This window comes from Temnothorax americanus, unplaced genomic scaffold, assembly GCF_048541705.1.
Source record: "Temnothorax americanus isolate GAGA-0224 unplaced genomic scaffold, ASM4854170v1 Scaffold2, whole genome shotgun sequence".
Classification (NCBI taxonomy): Eukaryota; Metazoa; Arthropoda; class Insecta; order Hymenoptera; family Formicidae; genus Temnothorax; species Temnothorax americanus.
In genome coordinates, this window is record NW_027509338.1 from 1,368,498 (window position 1) to 1,389,382 (window position 20,885).

Below are 20,885 nucleotides of genomic sequence, written 5' to 3' on the forward strand. Positions count from 1 at the left end.
TAATAGCATAATAATATTGCGCTTAAGTACTTTCTTTATTTTTTTATATTATACTAATAAATAGACAGACTTTAGAGATTACTTTTATCATAAAATTCAATAACTGCTTTTCTTGTGTTTAACATTTATAGTAAATGTGTAGGATTTATGACGATTTTTGAAAATTTATTTATTACCTTTAATTATATACATAATTTATAGAGGAAAACTAAAAATGCTTAAAATTTTTTGTTTAACATATTTAAAAAAATATATAAAAAATAATTTTTATTTGATCTTAATAATTAATATCAATGTAAACATTTATCTAAAATTTTATAATTCTATTCTGATAATAATTTAAGAATAGCAATTATTTTTTAATTTAAGAACAATGATATTTTTTTAAATAATTCCACATAAATTTAATTAACTTGTATTGTCAAATTTTTATTTTCTAAGCAAAACACAAAAATATTAATTAATATTTTAACATTATTTTTGTATATCTTACTTTTATTAATTCAGCATTTGATTTTGTTTGCATAAACAATTTTATTCAAGAATTCTTTAAATAGTACATATACATACGTCTCTTTCAGCAGAGTATTTGAGGAATTTAAATTTTCTTGCACGATACTATCGAGAGAAAATGGCGAACTCTTCGATAAGTCGACTTGGCCAGGCGTATACACTTGGGCCGACTTGGCGTAGTTGGCGTATACGCTTGCAAATGCTTGCATCTGTAGTCATCTGTAGTGAGTAAGGAACTGTCATCGATTAAATGGACGGGAAAATGAATTCTAGCAATTCTTCGGCTTATCGCCGCGTCAAGTAAGTTTAAATAATGATTATATAAAAGCAAGAGACACGCCAGTGTCTTTTCTGCACAATAGTAGTATTAATAAAGATTGCTTTATCATTATAATACCAAATTTCTGATATTTTGAGGTTAGGTCAGTCCCTAACCCCTGATTGCACATATTCACAACAACAATATAATGTATAAACACGCACATAATATAGTTATATTCAATAAGATGAAATTCAACATCTTTTAACATAAGCACCACATGAATGCCTTAAGTCTTAAGTCATGATAATTAATGAGAGAGAGAGAGAGAGAGAGAGAGAGAGAGAGAGAGAGAGAATAAAGAACGCTAGTTATTAGATACCAGTGATATCTTTCTAAGTAAATTGTATGATACATTTATAACGCTGTTTGCATAGCTTAAAAATCGCACCTGGCGCAGTAGTGTGCGAAGAGAGCATTCTAAAAGGGGACATTTCCATTGGTGCGAAAACTATAATCCACCCTAGAGCATGTATTCTAGCGGAGGCTGGTCCGATCATTATAGGAGAAGGCAATATTGTCGAGGAAATGGCAACTATAGCCAACAGGCAAGTTCAATATACTTGCATCTTTTGCAATATATGCAGTGGCATACTAATTTATTAATTTAACGCTACCATAGGTTGCCATCCGATGCTCCGGAACCTGCAACAGTACCAGTGCAAATTATAGGGAACTATAATGTATTTGAGACTGACTGTGTTTGTGAATCATATAAAGTTGGCGATAACAACATCTTAGAAGCAAAAGGTACATATGTAGCAGTTGCTTTTAGCAATGTATGCAAACAAATATTGTGATTGTAGTATTAAATCGTACGAGTAGGACTTATTTTACGTCAGACTAGAAGATAAGGATCTTTAAGAATTATACAATGTCTTACTATCAATTAATTATATATAAGTCCGTTTATAATTAACTTATTATATATAAATATTATTTTTCCAAAAGCACAAGTTAGTCGAGAAATTGAACTAACCAATGGATGCGTTATTGGAGCTGCATGCTCTTTGACGGAGCGAGAAGTAGTACCAGAAAATACAATAGTGTACGGCAGCCAGTGTCAACGTAGAGAAATGAACGACAAGCCATATGTAATTGTTATATATCACACTATTTTTATTCTTTTGTTTCATGAGCCCAAATATGGTTTTCCTACTTTATTGTATTTCAGCCCCAAATTGGACAGTTGGACTTTCTGCTGAAAGTACTCCCGAATTATCACCACTTTCGCAAATCGAATGTAAAGTCAAAACCTGGAGGACCTGTGTGAATAATATATATACCCACAATCTTTATAATGATAAAAATAAGATATGTTTAATTTTTACACTAATTATACGAATTATATTTATTGAAAAAACCTTATGCTTGCAATTCAGCAAACAAATATGTATATTTATTTTTATTACATATATAATACATTTTTTTTGTATTATATTGTGAGCATGATGTATAAACATTTTAATGAATTTTAGAGAAAGTTATTATTAAATTATTGTAATATTATTATAATTAATTGTATATGCAGTGCAGATGCATATTATATGATTAATTATTTTTAAAAATTGCTGATTTATTTTTAAAATAAAAATGGAAATAAAGGATAAATAGAGAAGATCGATAAACCGAAAATACCACTTCAAATTTTTCATTAAAGATAGCACTAATATAATTAATGCCATAAATTTTTTTTACATTTGTTTCCGCAGGGATAACTGATTCACACAGTCAATTGGGCTTAGCGAATCCACGAACTTAAGTTCAATGCATTGCAAATTTATTCGCATATTATACACATCCACATTCACGTATTTTTGTGCATAATAATGCAATAACAAGTAGAAACTTGCACATTGTTTCCTCGTAGTTTTTAATTGTGCAAGTAGAAACTTGCACATTGCTTCCTCATAGTTCCTAAGTGTGCAAGTTTTTATTTTATTCGAGGTATAATTATCGGTATTTATTTGTTTTGGCTTCCTCATAGAGGAAGCTTTGTTAGCAAATTTTTTGAAAAATGTGTTTTACGCTGCCGCTTTCTCAATATTTGAGATAGCGATTTATTTTTAATTTTATTATATTTTCCAGTCTTTTCTACCCCTATTTCATATATAATTGGTTAAAATTTGATTGATCAGATCAAGTTTTATAAAGCTTCTATGTATGTACGAATTCTTCGAAATTTCAAATGTGTGTAATACGAGATCTGATCAATCAAATTTTAACCAATTATATATGAAATAGGGGTAGAAAAGACTGGAAAATATAATAAAATTAAAAATAAATCGCTATCTCAAATATTGAGAAAGCGGCAGCGTAAAACACATTTTTCAAAAAAAGGAAAATCTGCATAAAATCTATACCGGTAGACCGATTTCAATAAAATTTGAGGAGGACATACTTTCTATGATACTCTATTTGTGTGCAAAAATTCAAACTGGTATCTAAAAAATTGTAGAAGTAGATGTGTGTACAAAAATCCGTACACACACACACACATACATACATACTTCCGGACATTTTTTACTAGTATGATTTTTCGACATTTTAGAACATTCTAAACCTATTTCCATCAAAATCTCGAAAAAAAATTTTTTCACCATTACAAAGCTTCCTCTATGAGGAAGCAATATACTTGCCCACTTAAAAACTGAACCAATATGCAGATTTCTACTCGCACACTTAAGAACTCTAAGAAAGCAATGTGCAAGTTTCAACTTGCACACTTAATAACTCTAAGGAAGCAATGTCCAAGTTTCAACTTGCACACTTAATAACTCTAAGGAAGCAATGTCCAAGTTTCAACTTGCACACTTAATAACTCTAAGGAAGCAATGTCCAAGTTTCAACTTGCACACTTAATAACTCTAAGGAAGCAATGTCCAAGTTTCAACTTGCACACTTAATAACTCTAAGGAAGCAATGTCCAAGTTTCAACTTGCACACTTAATAACTCTAAGGAAGCAATGTCCAAGTTTCAACTTGCACACTTAATAACTATGAGGAAGCAATGTGCAAGTTTCAACTTGCACACTTAATAACTATGAGGAAGCAATGTGCAAGTTTCTACTTGCACACTTTATTTTTCTATAAGAGGGGAAGGAAGAGCAATTAATAATAAGAAATTCTTATTACTCACGCTGCTCAGCATGATACCAATAAAGCAGAATCTAAAGACGCTGTTTACGTATATTAAACTAAAGTTTAAAGACAGCAGTATTATTATTAACAACTTGCACACTTAATAACTATGAGGAAGCAATGTGCAAGTTTCAACTTGCACAATTAATAACTATGAGGAAGCAATGTGCAAGTTTCTACTTGCACACTTTTTTTATTCCCTATAAATATTTATAATTCATTAAAATTTGGTTGATCAGATCCAGTTTTATTATAAAGCTTCTATATATGTACGAATTCTCAGAAAATTCAAATGTGTGTAACACGAGATCTAATCAATCAATTTTAATAAATTATATATGAAATAGGGGTTGAAAAAACTGAAAAATATAATAAAATTAAAAATTGATCGTTATCTCTAGTAATTAATTTTCACTTACTTTTTCTATATTCCTCCCTTACATTCATGAGATCAGCCATGTCATCCATTTGTTAGGTATCGTGAGAAATATATATATATGTATATCAAAATATATATATTACGTTTTTTTATAAGTACCCGTATTTGAAAAGCAAATATAATCTGTGAAACAAGCAACTTATTTAGTCTTTTTTTTAAATTGACAATCAATAGATGCTTGTTTCACAGATCAAATTCGTAGAACAAATATGTCGATTCAAAACGATAAAGAGGAGAATATAATGGAATTGCAGAAAATAAATAAGAAGAAGAAGAAAGAAGAACCAAAAAAGACGAGGGAAAAAGAAATAAACAAGGAAATAAATAAAGAAAGGTTTGTACTCTTTTCCTTTATTTTTAGATTGTCACTATTAAAGAAACAATCTTAGAACATTATGTCAATTCTCTAATACTTAGGAGACTTGAAAAAAATCGGAAAGAGCAAGAAAAAGAAAGAGAAATGGAACGAGAACGGAAAAGAGAAACCGAACCAAAGCAGAGAAGAGAAGAAGAAAAGAATGGAAAGAGAGAAATTGAAAAAGAATTAATTTTAGAAGAAGAAGAAGACGATAAGGAAAATAATAATCAAAGAAAAAGAAGAGGAGGAAAAAATCTAAAGGAAAGGAATAGGAGGTATGTAACATTAATTTATAACGTATAACTACAAAAGGTTATAAATTCAATTATAATCCCTGTCCATAACCGTTTCCTTTTTTTCATTTTTCCTTGAATTTCCAATCTTCTTCTTCCCTCTTTTCATTATTTTACTCTTTATATTTTTGGAATAGATATTACTCATCAAGAGCACGCTTATTGAGAGGCAGAGGGAGTTGGAGAGGTACAGAATGGAAAGGAAGAGGAGGATGGAGAGAAGGTGAATGGAGAAGAGGCGGATGGAGAAGAGGAAACTGGAGAGAAGGAGAATGGCGAGGAAGAGGATATAGAGGAAGATGGATAGGAGGATTGAGAAGATTTAATAGGGGGCGTTCAGGACCCGTTACTACAGGCCCTGTTTACATTTTTCAGAATTGAAATTTATTATTTGTTTTTGTTATTATATTATTTAATATTGTATTTCAATTTTAATTTAATGTTATATTTAAAATGTAATCTTTGAAAATAATAAAAGCGTTAAATGTGATTTAAAATAATAAACGTTTATATTTTATATAATTTTTTTTTAAATAATTTTTATAATTTTTTTTTAAAGTATTTTTTTTTAATTAAATAGAGATTAAAGATTGTGATAAGCAAATCAACTTTAACCCTTAGAGACTATACGTGAGGTCTTAACCGCTTGTTAAAGAATAATGTTAGAAAATTTATCTTAATTTTGTTATATTTTATATATAAAATATTGACAACTTTTCTAATTCTATTATTTTCTTCAGTCTTTTCTACCTCTCTATTTTATATATAATTGATTCAGATTTGGTTGATCAGATCCTGTTTTTTAAAACTTCTATATATGTACAAATTCTCCGAAATTTCAAATGTGTGTAACACGAGATCTAATCAATCAAATTTTAATGAATTATATATGAAATAGGGGTAGAAAAAACTCAAAAATATAATAGAGTTAAAAATAGATCGCTATCTCAAATATTGAGAAAGCTGCAGCGTAAAACACATTTTTCAAAAAAATGAAAATCTGCATAAAATCTATACCGTTTTATGGATTTTAAAAAATTTGAGGAGGACATACTTTCTATGATACTCTATTTGTGTGCAAAATTTCAACCCGGTATCTAAAAAATTGTAGAAGTAGATGCGTGTACAAAAAATCCGTACACACACACACACACACACACACACATACATACATACTTCCGGACATTTTTTACTAATACGATTTTTCGAGATAAAACCGAAGCTATCAAATATGAACATTTTAACTCGATTTCAATTATTATATAAATTAGAAACTGTATGTATAATTCTCCGAAATTTCAAATGTATGTAACACGAGATCTAATCAATCAAATTTTAATGAATTATATATGAAATAGGGGTAGAAAAAACTCAAAAATATAATAGAGTTAAAAATAGATCGCTATCTCAAATATTGAGAAAGATGCATCGTAAAACACATTTTTCAAAAAAATGAAAATCTGCATAAAATCTATACCGTTTTATGGATTTTAATAAAATTTGAGGAGGACATACTTTCTATGATACTCTATTTGTGTGCCAAATTTCAACCCGGTATCTAAAAAATTGTAGAAGTAGATGCGTGTACAAAAAATCCGTACACACACACACACACACACACATACATACATACTTCCGGACATTTTTTACTAATACGATTTTTCGACATTTTAGAACATTCTAAACCTATTTCCATCAAAATCTCGAAAAAAAATTTTTTCACCATCACAAAGCTTCCTCTATGAGGAAGCAAAATAATTGAAGAAAAGTGTGTAAAAGCAGAATAATCTAATTTAATATAGTCGGAAAAAGTTTGCTTATCTTTTCGTATGCGCCAGAGTGAAATCTTTATTACTAGTTTATTCACATTTGGACATCGTAAACAATGCGATTTATTTCAAAAAGTACCTATCTTATGAATCTGTTACAATTACTGAGTTTAGAAAACATTTGCAATACATTTGACTTTTTGTCAGTATCAAAATCCTATAATTTAAAAAACACGATAATTCCAACTGAAAGAGAAAGAAGATATAAAGTGCATAAAACGCAAAGTTAAAAAATTTTGCAAACATTTCTAAAAATAGTGTTGAAAATGACAGGGAAATAATAGAAAAAAAAAACGAACAATTTATTAATATTTTACAAAGATTGCAACGACAATTAATATCTTTGCTTGCAATGTTTCGATACCATACATTGTCATATCTCTATTTAAGTTTATATTAAAAAAAAATGTAGTATATATATATATGTATTTAAAAAATATTTATATGTATAAAATGTACTTTAATGTGCATTTATTATTTTAAATTATTTTAATGTTTATTATATTTACAGTTTTACTAATGTTATTATATACATATTTTATGTATTTTTAGTAAGTTAGATAATGTCCGTCACTGGTAATTTCCATGTAATAGAAAAATCGAGTGCCACACCGATGAAGTCAGTCGCCAATAAATCCCATAGCACTCAACGTGTTAAAAATAAGAACATAGACAAGACTCGTGTATATGTTTGACCTAGATCAAACGAAATAGCACAAGCTAAAGCTTATTTTTACATTTTAGTCTTAAGGCTTTTGTTCACTCACTGCAGCCATCTCTTGTTGACGTCAGACACGAGAAAATATACTTATCATGAAAATTCTCGCAACGTATTACATTAAAATAAAAATGTTTACTTTTTTAAATAAAATAGCCTTTGTAATTGACTTATAAAATATATCAAAAACTCCCCCCTTTTATTAATCACTAAATAATCCATATATATTGAATTGAATTTGTGCCTAATCAAGGACGAAAACAAGCTGACCGCTACTGAATTAAAATACAAAAATTTTTTCTTTCACATATTAAATTATAACAAATTGGGAGTCTTCGATATCTTGACACTATATTTTAACATTAACGACGATTATTTTAAATTTAAAAACGTTGCTAATTTAGTTTTTTAACGCCTTATACTCCACAATTATGTCAAGCTAGAGTGACGCTGTGTATTACTGTCAACGCGGACTTGGCAATCGAGCCAGCAAGAATTTTGTTTTTAATGGAATTAAAAATATTAAAATTTTAAAGTAGTTAAATAATTACTTTAAGATTAAATCTGTAAATTTTAAATCTTTTATTTCTAAACCAAAATTCTATTTCCATTATACCTTCTCGGTTATATATTTCAGTTTACGTTAATCAAACCAAAATAGCACAGTCCAGCAACGTTTGTTATTGCAGAATATGCTACAAACTGGGGATCTTGCATATACAATCTTGCATTTGCATTAAAAAAAAAAATTTCGTTGAAATCTACTTTTGGATAACTCTGACCGCAATTGAACATCAATCTATCCCGAGAAGCTTTTTTTACTTTAAGTTACATAATGAAGAAATTCTATTAAAAATCTTTTTCTGTACTGTTTTCAGATAAATTAAAAAAATATTTTATCGTTGTAACATTAAAGAGAAATATTTATAATTTCTTTTATAATAACCAATTTATATACTTTTGAATTATGTAAACTGAGTTTCATATAACGCGAAATGTGTTTCCTGTATTATACGTTTATTTTATTGCATTATAATAGTTCATTCTTAATTAATTCTCAAAATTAATAAATATTGTTATTAATATTAATATAACGGACTGAAAACGTTGACATTTATCACTAATTTTCATGAGTTCTCCTCAATTTCCTGTTATTAACAAAAAGTTAATACGAATAATCGATTCATCAAAAGAAAGGAACCCTCGCCACTTTCTCAACGAGCGGAAATACGAATAGAAATATTAGCCACTCTGTCTCTTAACCAACTCTCCGAGGAATTTAACGGCGTAATGCTAAACGCTACATCTATGAATATGAATTAGCGTCTCGTCGAGGGGGTTGGTTGCGAACCATTTGCCGCTTCCGTCAGCTTAGCGAAGCGCGCCAGTGATCATCAACCCTCCTTTATATTTGAGTTTATACAAGAAAATAATATGTTTTGTATCGAAATGTGAAAAACTATATAATAAAATAGTCAATTTTAGATATATTTTCATAAGGAATTTATTCGCTTGAAATACATTAATCATAAATCTTTGGACGGCGTTTCAAGTTTTTGTCGTATACTTAGAAGATTTTTGAAAAAACGTAGAATTTCAAAATTTATATAAATGTTATCCCACAATAAACATTTATTTAAAACGAACATTATATAGTCTTAAACGTTAAATGAATATAACGATTGAACCATTTACAAAAGCTCTGTTGTGTTACGTATTAATTTTATTAACAAAAAATTGACCGGACACCGACTTTAAGTGTCTTTAAATGGCAAAAGAGTTGCAAGCGCACCTTTACTTTAATGATCGGCCACGGCAACCCTCTGTGACGTAACTCTTGTCGCGAAAGTGGTGACTCGAGAGAGCTGTCATATTTTGACACATCCGCAGCGGACGTCGGAGAAAAGAGAGAAAGGGTGCAAGAAAGAGACATGAAAGGAATGAGAAGAAAAAAATTATTTTTCCGAGGGGGTTGAATCCGCAGTCGCAGAAAATCACAGAAGGAGAAACTAAACAAGGAGAGAAAGCTAACGCTTTTCTGACGAAATTACGTAATTTTTTCTTGTCGGCTCATCTCGTCCGCGATCATCTTTTTTCTGGTTGATTTATATGATAACTCGAGAAAGAAAATATAATTGAATCAATGAATTGAAATATTTATATATATAATTTTTAAAATCTTTAAAAAAATATAGAAAAGTTTTAATATAACATATTTCTGTAAAAATGAAATGAGGCTAGCTATATATTTTCATTTAGTAATGTTTTTATATGCGAAATTTTATCGAGTAAAAATTTATTTTACTTAGAATTAACCCTTAGGCTACATGATTCATATATGGATCTCGCATATGGACCTTTTATCTGTATAAAGCTGGGTCTAATCAATCAAATCTTAAAGAATTGTATATGAAATAGAAGTAGAAAAAAGACTGAAGAATATAACAGAATTAGAAAAATTGCTAATAATTAAAATTAAGTGTCTCAAAACATCAATTTTTGATTTTTTTAAGGGTTAACCAGCTAATTCTTTTTTCTGATACTACCAATTTAATTACAATCAATATAAAATTAAATCAGAGAACTCTAAATAATCAGAAGTAAAAATTAATAATGAAGTAAACGCAGGAGATAACAATTGTTACATTTTAATTGGAAGTAAAGAGGCAAAGTGTCTGTTACTTGTAAATTTACGCAAGAGCTTACTATGCGTGCATGAAAATTATATATAAATTACACGTAAGACAGACGAACAATCGCGGAAGTGAACACGTCGCACGTCAAAACCATTCTCGGGAGATAGCCCGTATACATCGCTTTTAACTCGAAGATACGGCGGGGGCCGTGGTTTGAGTATCGAATTAGGCGTGCCGTCAAAAGTCGCTCGAGCGATTGTCATGATCGCGCGAGCGGTGCGTGCAAACGATAATAATCGACGGACAGCCCCTGGGGTGTGTTTTGATTTCAAGCACCGCGATCGCGTCGGGGTGCCGCTATATCACACACGCGCATAGAGTATCTGCGCAACTAGACGCGGGGGGGGGGGCAATGTGGATAGAGAGAGAAGCCCCCATTTGGAAGATATGGGAAGGAAAAGAAGGCGAGATCAACCTCCCTCGACCCCCTTGACGTTCCAGTCGCGCAAATTGACGTCCGCAGACACGAACCCCGCGCTCGTCCAATGCCAAACGAGAGTGACGAGCGTTGCGAATCCACGACTCTCGCTTAACATTTCCATTGTGAGCGCCGTCCCCGGGGTTCGAGAGGCGGAAAGAACGGGGATGCTTTGGGGGGAAAGAACCGCATCGAGCGCGCGCGAAAGCCTCGATGCTGCGTCGAGGATTATAATAATTGCGAATTAATGTCGGTAATCGGCCGGCGAATAAGTTGACCGATCGACATCGCGATTAAGCACTGAGTATTTAATCCTTCATTGCCTCGTAGAATTTACGCGTGCAATTAAGAAAAAAGAAATTTTATTCAATCATTAATTTATATATATAATTAAATGTGTTTCCATCTTATTATTGTTTGTTATCTTAATACATGTTATTGGCGATAAATATTACCACATATGCCTCAGTATGGTCGAATTGGTACGACACCCGTCACGGAATGAAAGAGGTTCCAGGTTCGAACCCTGGCTATTATAAGGTAATATTTTTCGCAATAAAAATTATTTAATTAAGATGCTTATATTATAAGCATCTAAAATTACATCAACTTTAGAAAGACCAGAATCCTTGGTCGAAACTCTGAAACTCAGTTACGATTTGTCATGACGACGATTATAATCGTTACCACGATTATAATCATTGCCAGTATAGTCAATTATGTAAATTCTCAATTGTGTTTTATAATTAAATTAATCGATATTTTGATTCGAATATATCTGCATGGATAATTTACAGGTGATATATATTACTATTTTTGGAAAATTCATTTTTGGCAGAAAATTTATTTTTATTGACTAATTATCAGTTTAAAGTTAAATCAATCGATCATTAATTTGAAAATCTGCTGCGCATAATTAACTAATAATAATATTAATATTTTAGAACATATCTCTGACAATGAGTGTACGGATTTTTATTATTATCTAATAATAATAATTTAGTTTTATTATTTAGTTATTATATTTAATTATGAATTTATAGTACTTTGAAAATTTGACTTATCGTGATTAAATAAACCGAGTGACAAGTATGATCTATTTCAATCAACTTGAGATGAGAGATGCGTAACCAAGAAAATATATAGTCTCCATCGGCGCCGACAAAACTTTTCTGGAAAAATATGTATATGAAACTTTAACATAAATCCTTTAAATACATATCTGTTTTCACATTTTTATTAAGAAAAAATTATATCAATTTTTTTTAACAGAAGGAAAGAACCTTGTATTGTGTACCAAATATACCAATATAAATTAATATCTTATATATACGTATATATATTGCCTTTGTCAATAGTTAAATAAATTACAATGTGATTTCGTCAGACAAGTGAAGACATATACTGCGGACAATTTTTTCCCCCTTTTCCGAATATTTCTCGATTGAAAGAACGCAAGTGCAATTCGTCGCACCCCTCTCGCTGCGCCTATGACAATCTCGATAGGAAGATGAACGATCGGATCGCGACAATGAATAATATGCGACGGGCGACAGTTAAACGCAGAAGCTGATCGGATCGGGGGGCCCGCCTACGAAGAGGTGGAGGAGGCTCCGGACGCGCGGGCAAACCACCCGTAAAATCCGAAAGGGAACCTCGCCGCGGCACGGTGAGACACGGGGGGGGCGGGGGGGGGCCGCCCGGGTGACTCTGTGACGCGATTATGCTAACGAAGTTGTTCCATTGTAGTGCTGTTTACAGCGACGCGCGCATTAAGGCTACGGAACAATGGGGCGGCCGCGAATGGAGAATCCTCGGAAATCGGGACGCACCAGGATGAGAGGAGTTAACTCGCTAACGAACGAGTTGGCTTCATCTCGATCGTCGGATTTCGAGCGAGAAGAGATAAGTAGATGTAGATTTGATCCTCCTTAGCCGGCGCGCTGTTAAAAGAAATTACAATTTTAATTCAATTTCTTACGAGATTGCTTTTAATTTCTTCAATTCCTCAATTGTCTCTACTTACGTTCAATAAGCGTCATTCTTTTGTTTTTCTTTTCTTTTTGAACATTTTACAACTTTAGTTACATCTTGTCGAATTATTATCTTTGTACCTATATAGGGATATTATTTAAAAAGAAAAAAAGGTAATTTCCTGAGAAATATTGTTGTAATTTCTCCAATCGTTGCATCTCGTTGCATTATCTAATATGAAATATCGTATAACTATATATGTGCTTTTAGATTTTAAAGAAAGAAACGGAATATAGGAACAGAAAATAAGGAATGTAGCTAAAGATAACAAATACTGTATATTTTGAGACACTGAAAAGTATTAATTAAAAAATTCAACACATATATGACATATCTTCTTTCTGTTCCTGCATTCTGAGGTGTTGCAACGAATGTGCGCGTTCCGGCACGAATTCGCGAGATAAGAGAGTTTTAACGGCATCAAAATTCTCGGCGGGACACGCAGATAGAGGTCCAGGAAATCGTCGAAATTCTACGGTGGTGTGAGAAGGGCCCCCGACTTCGCCGCGTCTGGTTACCCCCTACTGAGGCGCCACTTGACTCGTATTTAACTTTCAAATATATTTTATGCCTTTTGCATTTCAATACTCTCGTGTATTCTCCGCGGAATCCGTCCCGCTTCTCCCTCCTCCCCCGGTGCTTCTTGCTTAGATTCGATAGCATACACAACGTTTATGCGCTTTATATCTATACATTCATATATATGTATACGTATATATTTATATATATATACATAATGGAAATATCAATGCCTTAAAACATTAATACAAACAATATAATATTAATTGAGTTTTGAGATAGAACAATGAAAGAAAAGAAAAAATAATATGTACAAACATTGAATTTTTTTAATTAGATAGCACAGATTTTAATTAAAATTATATTTATACATAATTGAAATTATCAATAAATCCACCCTAAACAGCATAATATTATTATCAACAAAGTAATGTTAAATTTTCTATTTTGTGTCTAGTTAAATAATAAATTAGTTTATTTGTCGCATTCATACTGTATAAATGTTATAAAAAATAATCACAAGACTATACATATATTGTAACCCTATGTAATAAAATATATTATGTACGATTATTAAATAAATAAAACCATATATTAAATAAAAATCTATGTATAATTAAATTATGTTCATACTTTACTAAGTAAGTTAATTATAAACAAATATATTTAAAAAGATATTTGAAAGATATAATATGACATCTTTGTGTGAGAAATAAACATTATTAGAGATACAAGCGACAAAAGAATTACTGTAAATGGGTGAGATTTTCCGGCGAGAAAAATAGTCAGTTGAACGTTGTCGTCGCGACGACTCGACACGCGAGTAATTCATACTCGAACAAGCCCGGCATTTATGTGTCCACCGAAGCGCGATGACATTTCGACAGAATTATTTGTAGGATTTCGCCGCATCCTATGATTTTTCCATCGGATTCTTTTGTGCTTGGATACGCTTTCAACGATCAAGCGAGGGTGTCGAGAGCGTAATTTTACGACTTCCTTTATATAAATTGCCATTAATCTCCGTTAAAGACTATTTTCCGATCTATACGCGATATAGCACGCAAATCTAAAATTTTTTAGTGTAATTAGTTTTCAGAATATAATTTTTTCAAAAAAAGTTCAGTTTGTCATAATATAATTTTTTTAAAAAAAGTTTAGTTTTTCATAATATAGACGTATATACAATTATTTTGATTTTTAATTTAAACTTATTCTCTTAAAGAAAATTCTTTAAATACATTTTGCAGAGTCCCTAATAAAAAATTAATTTTTCAAATAATTATATTAAGAGAAAAACTCATATATTTTGAAAATTTAAAAACAAAAATAAATATATTAGGTAATTTTATAAAGATTTTTCTAATATTAAAAATTTTCTAAACTTTTTCATATTTGTGAAAACTCCTTATATATTATTCGTGGATAGAAGATAAATTAAGAAATGTCCGAACTATGCGACAGGAAAATTTCCCGACTTCCGTTTTGTAGTCCTCCGCTCTCACTAAATAGAATTTTAAATACGGAAGTGTCACAGATCTCTTCTAAATCGTGTCATCCACCTATACCCCCTCGCTTATTCGACGACATAAGCACTGAGTGGGCGGATAACGATATTTTTCTTTTCGGAGGACGAATGGAACGTTGACAGAGCTGATACGTGTGTGGTTGTCGGTACACTTCAAAGGGCAGCACATTCGGATGCATCGAGCAGACCGAGACTGGACTGCTTCAAGGATAGACTTCTTACAAGATAATCTTCCCTTTCTCTCTTATTCGACTTATGTACGACCTTCGTATAGGATGATTCACGTTTCTAAAAACAAAAAGATTAAGATATGATTATACAAGATATAATTATAAAAAAAGAATTATATAAAGTTTAAATATAATTATAACTAGTAATCTCTTTTCAAATTAAAGATAATTTTTTTCTTTAATATTTTTATCTATATTAAAAAAAAAAAAAATTTTAATACATTACTAATTGCATGTAAAATACTTTCTGTGTATTTATTATATAAAAGTATTCGTATAATCTCTCTTAAATAAAAAATATATACATATGATATATTAGAAAGATTACATGTATTAGAAAATTTTGCTTTTTAATATTATTATTATATTTACCACTTATAATTATATTTTAGTCTTTCATTTAAAGGTAAGTCCAGACGGCTTTTCATGAAATATCCTGTATTCCCGCACACATGCTAGCGCGAGGATACGTGGGAGCACGTGCGTATACGCATATGTGGTAACATGTACGGATGATGCGCGGATACGGGGATGCATAGATGGCATTCTTCTAATTTGTCGGCGGTACTTTGTCGGCTAATCAATCGACCGCCTGATTACCATGCGCCGCGGACGGTAACCGTCACCGCAAGTGCTCACCTCGATTGCTTCGCGCGCATCTGAATGCAGTTAACGCACACGCGTGCAGGGCCTTTGTTTTTCACGTCAAAAATACCTTACGCATCACACATTACGTGCCATATAAAGTCACTAGTTCATACATAAAATGCCAAAATTTTAGAATACTCCTGTAGATTTATAAATTCATAGATATATACGCGTTTGTATATAGATTGTCAAATTTGTGTGAATTCATAAAATTATAACTACATAAATCTCTACATTTGTAAACTTGTAATATAAAGCAAAATTTTATAGATTTGCATAATTATGACTAAAAGTCCATAGACCCATATAAGATCCAGATAAAAATTGTATTATAACATTATATTTTTGTTCGATTGAATGACGACCATTTGTGAGCGAATCAGTGAAGAAAAGGAGCAACGAATAAACGGAATATGAAGTTTAAGTAAATGCCGTTTAGGCATATTATATCGTTCTCAACGCTTCAATGCTATACATTCCGCCAGCGTGTCGGACGCGTTAATCATCTTATTCCCCTAATATGACAAAAAAGAGACCAGCGACAAAGAGCGACGTCTTTAAATCACCGGAGGCGGTCTCGTAGTTGAGACGCTAAACGGCGTATGCCTAAATCAAGTTAATCGTACGGGGGGGCGCAACTAAACGGAGTGCTATATTGAGACATGCAACGCGCAAAGAAACACGAACATCCCCGACGTAAAATGGGACGCGCTCGCTATTACGCGTGAAATGAACGCGGCGATGCATACAGCCATCGTGCATGCTTCGTGTGTGCGTGCGTGCGTACATGTATAACAAACACGCGTCCTTTCTACGCGACACACTCGCAGATGTCTGAATGCTCAGAGAGAAGCTCGATTCTTCTCTTTGTCTCAAATTCACGGTGTAACAATAAATTTTGAGATTTTAGTGATTAGAAGTAGATTATTGAAATAACAATTTATCGGTTTCGACACGCGTGAATTGCGTGGACGCGGAGAGTAGACAGCTATTAATTCGTGTGTATATTATAGACTCGGCGAACGTCGCATCGGGTCCCTTTACTCTTTGCTCCCCCTCATCGGTAGCCGCGGTGGTTAATCCATTACCGGGGGGGAGGGGGGGGGTGCGCGGCGATACCGAGCCAGCTCTCGGTTTCCGCGACGCCCACTAATTTGCTAACCATCGATTTCGACCAGCACGCACACCCGCGCCCACCGCCGCCAATCGCGAATCCGGGGCCCCTCTCTCTCATTTCGCGTTGCTATGTTTAGAAACGCACGCGCGGAACACTCTTTGGCGCTTAATAATCATCGCCGACCTACGCGCGGCGAACGTGACAGCCAGAGCCGGTCATTCACGCGGGAAGCTCCCATGGTTTTCGGGGAAGCGCGAATTTTTCGCGTAACACGCACTCGCATGTATAGAATTATTATTACGATTACAAAGCTTTTTTGTAAATATTAATGAAAATTCTGTATACGGAATATTTTTTTAAAAAATTCTTTGAATTTGCTTACTCTTATCTGCAACTTTGTAAAATAGATATATATATGAAGCTAAATATAGGGCGGCGGTGTGGTCTAGTGCGGTAGAGCGCCAGACTCGTAATCTGAGGAACCAGGTTCGAGTCCACTAGAGCCATGTAACATGGAAAAGTTTTTTTCCGAAAAACCGCGCCCCTCCGTGCAAGATGCGGAAAAAACTGGGCTCCGTCTTTCGGAAGAGACGTTAAACCGTTGGTCCAAAGGAGGAAACAGTAAGGTAGTGGATGAATTGGAGGTTAGGGTTGGGTACGTCCCATCAAAACGCCCTTTAAGGCCCCTTGGGGTATATAAAGTAAAATTCTTTATCCTTTTTTTTTATATGAAGCTAAATAATAGTAATTAAATAAATAATTGCCTAAGTTACAATAATAACCGTTCATACAATAATAAAAACAAATACAATATTAAATGTTCTGTGTATAATAAATAAGACCATCTATATATAATTAAGAATATATTTAATAAGTTTCTATAAGAAGCTAAACTTTTATCGTCTTATATCTCATGCTAGAACTTTAATTTAAAATGTCATCTATTCAACTTCAAATACATTCTAAATAAAATAAGGATTCGCAAGCTTCAACTTTAAATTTAAACTGTTTAAATTTGTAGTATTAAATTATACTCAATTTGAGTCACTTTTAACCATTTTTATAGATCGCCACTGCTCCTACAAGCAATGATAATTTAACTAAATAACTAATGGAGTTAAAATAACACTGTTTTGTGTTAAAATAAGATATTTTGACACACATGGTAGTTAAAAATAACAAAATGTTATTCAACTTAAAGTATTGGTTTAAATTTCATATTTCTATTTAACGGTGTATATACTCGAATAGATCAGAGTAAGTGATACAAATCAAGCTATTTAACAGATCTCGCGATTTCAAGAGAAGAAAGTCAGCGGAAAGCGAAAAAGGACGCGAAGATCGATTTCGACTGCAAGGGGACCAGGCGGAAGATGCATGCTTAGGACAAATTGGCCGTCAGATACGATTGGCGGCGGGAGTAAAAAGCGAGGCGACGAGCACTCTCAAAAAGAGTGCGCGCATACATCGTCCTCCTCCTCCTTCTTTTTCTTCTCTTCCTCCTTCCGTTCTTTCTCAATCCACGTAACTAACGGCAGGCAATTAAAACTCGGCTTGCCGCGAGCGTTTAAGCGTCGACATTTCCGTTCACACGTGCGTAACGAGTCGAGCGGGCCGCGCATCGACGCCTCCGCCGCGCAAAAAGACGTCGACGATGACGCCGCGCGCCGGCCGCGTCGCGGTCGCTCCGCTCCGCTTCGCGAAGCGGAGCAGCGAGGCGAGATTTAAGGCCGTCTGAGCATTCACGGTCGAAACTCTCCGTGTTCTGCGTTCTGCGCGACCAGCAGCCTGCACGCACATGCGGCGGCTCGGTAGAACTCGGTGGGTTGTGAACGTTTTTCTTCATGATATACGACAGTCGCACAATGTTCAGGAATCTTTTTTATTTTACCGCTACCGAATATGACGGAAATTGCACTCGGATTTAATGCAACTGAAACTTCGGTTATTCAAGTTACGCGATTAAGGGATTAGAAGCCCTTTTCTATCTGCAGAGATAAAAAACTGTTACATTTTAATTTTAAACCTTATGAAGGAATGACGATCGCGATTACATATAGTGCAATTGAAATTTTATTAAAGTCTTCTTTAATTAGAAACATCAGTACCAAAAAGTCTGTGACACTTTTTTATGTATACATATATTTTAATAACAAACGGATAAAATGTTTATTCAATCATTATTGTTCATTAAAGGATCGAATAAAGTTATTCTTTGCATTCTGCAGCGCCGACCTGGCGCGTGTCTCGCATTTTCGACATGGTCTGCCCCAATTTGTCAGTGACTACTTGTAGGGTGAAACTCGTCTGGCCGATTGCCACTCCTCGGTACACAGCCGGAATTTATAGTCATTGGTCCTTTCTCGGGTACGACGTATCGGACAAAGTGCGTCTAGAACCAACTCACTGCGGCCCGATATTACGTTAATGTAAAAATATAACGGAATTTATATCGTTAATTATACATCGAACGTTGTTCTTGGAATTCTCAGAAATCTCAGGCGGTGGCACTTGTCTACTTTACGTTGAGATCAATTCTCAGAAAGTGCTTGTCAAATTTGCTATTTTGAACAAGAAACTTTGCTCCCAACTTGACAGAGAGGAGGACTCGACTTACCGGAACGAATCGCGTTTAAACACTTTTCATCGCGCGACGAGCAATATCTCTATACCTTTCTTCCTGCGCCTTTGTGCTTTTTCTCTAATTTTACAAGGCGTTAAGTGCCACTTTGTGCTCGATTCCTCAGCTCCGCCGATACTTATTTCCGCCTTTCTGTCGCACAAATGAGCGCAAGCGTTTGCCATAAACCGCTCTGACGACAGCTCGTAAAACCACATCCGTTGTATTCAAATTCATGAAAAGAGCATTAATAATTAATATTATTAGTTTATTAATTTAAACAAAATTCTTATAGAATTATAATCTCTCTTTAGATAATTAGGAAAATTGCAATATATCTATGTTAATAACAATGACACACACATATATATATATATATATATATATATATATATATAAATCATATAATATATATAATATATAATACATAATGTATAAATATTAAAATAAATATAATTCGCAATTGAATTGAAAAGATTAATTGTTTTGCATTAAATTGTGATTTGAATGACACTGCGCTAATTGGTATAACAACAACATATAAGACGTATTATGCATGCAATCAACGAACATTAAGTCAACATAACTAAAGCTGTAAATATAGATTAGAGCATTGGAGTAGTGTTTCCTAAGGAGTGGGCGATGTATATTAGGTAACTTTAAGATCCAATTAAAGTGACGGCATGCTAACGAGTATCGAAATAGTATCGTTACTATAGTGGATGCCCTGGATGCATCGATTATCCGCCTCGGAGTCATCTATAACGATGTAAACGATGCTTGGGCGTAATCCATTTTAAAATTCGGCGTGCACGAGAGACGCGTGAAATAACTTGTAATGTTTCTAATGACGTTGCCGCATAATAATTTATAATTTAATAACTAAATTTTTTTTCAGATACAACAATTTATTTTTGTAGCATTAAAAGAACATATCAATGAAAAAAATACACAAATAGCTATTTAACATTAATATTAATTATTTTATATATAGCAATGTTAAAACATTATACTAAAAATTTATCCAAAATCTCCGCCGCATATTTTTTCTCTGATTAAAAAATTAGCTTGTTTTTTTGCTGGAATAATAATTAATTCCAGAAAATATAGCATATGAAACACAAATGATTAAAATGTTTTTCTTCCATGACGTTAAAGCGAAACAGAAGAAATCAATAATTCTACAAACAACGGAACACGACCATTAGATGACGAGACAAACAACAAGCAACCATGCTAAGAATAAGCGCGTGTCAATATCTTCACGGATGAATCAAGTAAGACAACAGTCTTGATAAGTGTGCTCGTTAGGAGGCACCCTGCGGGGGTGGCGTGAAGGATAACTTAATGGGGAACACGTTGAGGATACAAAATAGACCGCGGAAGAAACAAGCTCGTTAACGTCGATCGCTTCACGTTTCAGAAACAGCATAATTGGTCAATTACTTGTCAAAACTTTTTCGGA

The 20,885-nt window shown here is 33.0% G+C and overlaps 2 protein-coding genes across 2 annotated transcripts; both read left to right on the top strand.

Annotated features, from left to right (window-relative positions):
• The first annotated feature begins 448 nt into the window (after positions 1-448).
• On the top strand, positions 449-2,168 carry Dctn6-p27 (dynactin subunit 6). Its single transcript, XM_077404826.1, has 5 exons — positions 449-813; positions 1,210-1,380; positions 1,455-1,582; positions 1,784-1,926; positions 2,007-2,168. Exons 1-5 carry the CDS (start codon positions 764-766, stop codon positions 2,103-2,105), a joined length of 591 nt encoding a protein of 196 aa, XP_077260952.1. The 5' UTR covers positions 449-763; the 3' UTR covers positions 2,106-2,168.
• Positions 2,169-3,679: 1,511 nt separating this feature from the next.
• Positions 3,680-5,557, top strand: LOC143896792 (uncharacterized). The gene is made up of 3 exons (XM_077404827.1): positions 3,680-4,746; positions 4,830-5,045; positions 5,201-5,557. The coding sequence occupies exons 1-3, from the start codon at positions 4,622-4,624 to the stop codon at positions 5,442-5,444; spliced, it is 585 nt and encodes a 194-aa protein (XP_077260953.1). The 5' UTR covers positions 3,680-4,621; the 3' UTR covers positions 5,445-5,557.
• Positions 5,558-20,885: the final 15,328 nt, after the last annotated feature.

Coding starts and splice junctions, on each gene's coding strand:
- Dctn6-p27 (XM_077404826.1), top strand. CDS start 764: ATGGACGGGAAAATGAATTCTAGCAATTCTTCGGCTTATCGCCGCGTC. Junction 814..1,209: donor TCGGCTTATCGCCGCGTCAA/GTAAGTTTAAAT, acceptor CTGTTTGCATAG/CTTAAAAATCGCACCTGGCG. Junction 1,381..1,454: donor ATGGCAACTATAGCCAACAG/GCAAGTTCAATA, acceptor ACGCTACCATAG/GTTGCCATCCGATGCTCCGG.
- LOC143896792 (XM_077404827.1), top strand. CDS start 4,622: ATGTCGATTCAAAACGATAAAGAGGAGAATATAATGGAATTGCAGAAA. Junction 4,747..4,829: donor AAGGAAATAAATAAAGAAAG/GTTTGTACTCTT, acceptor TCTAATACTTAG/GAGACTTGAAAAAAATCGGA. Junction 5,046..5,200: donor CTAAAGGAAAGGAATAGGAG/GTATGTAACATT, acceptor TTTTTGGAATAG/ATATTACTCATCAAGAGCAC.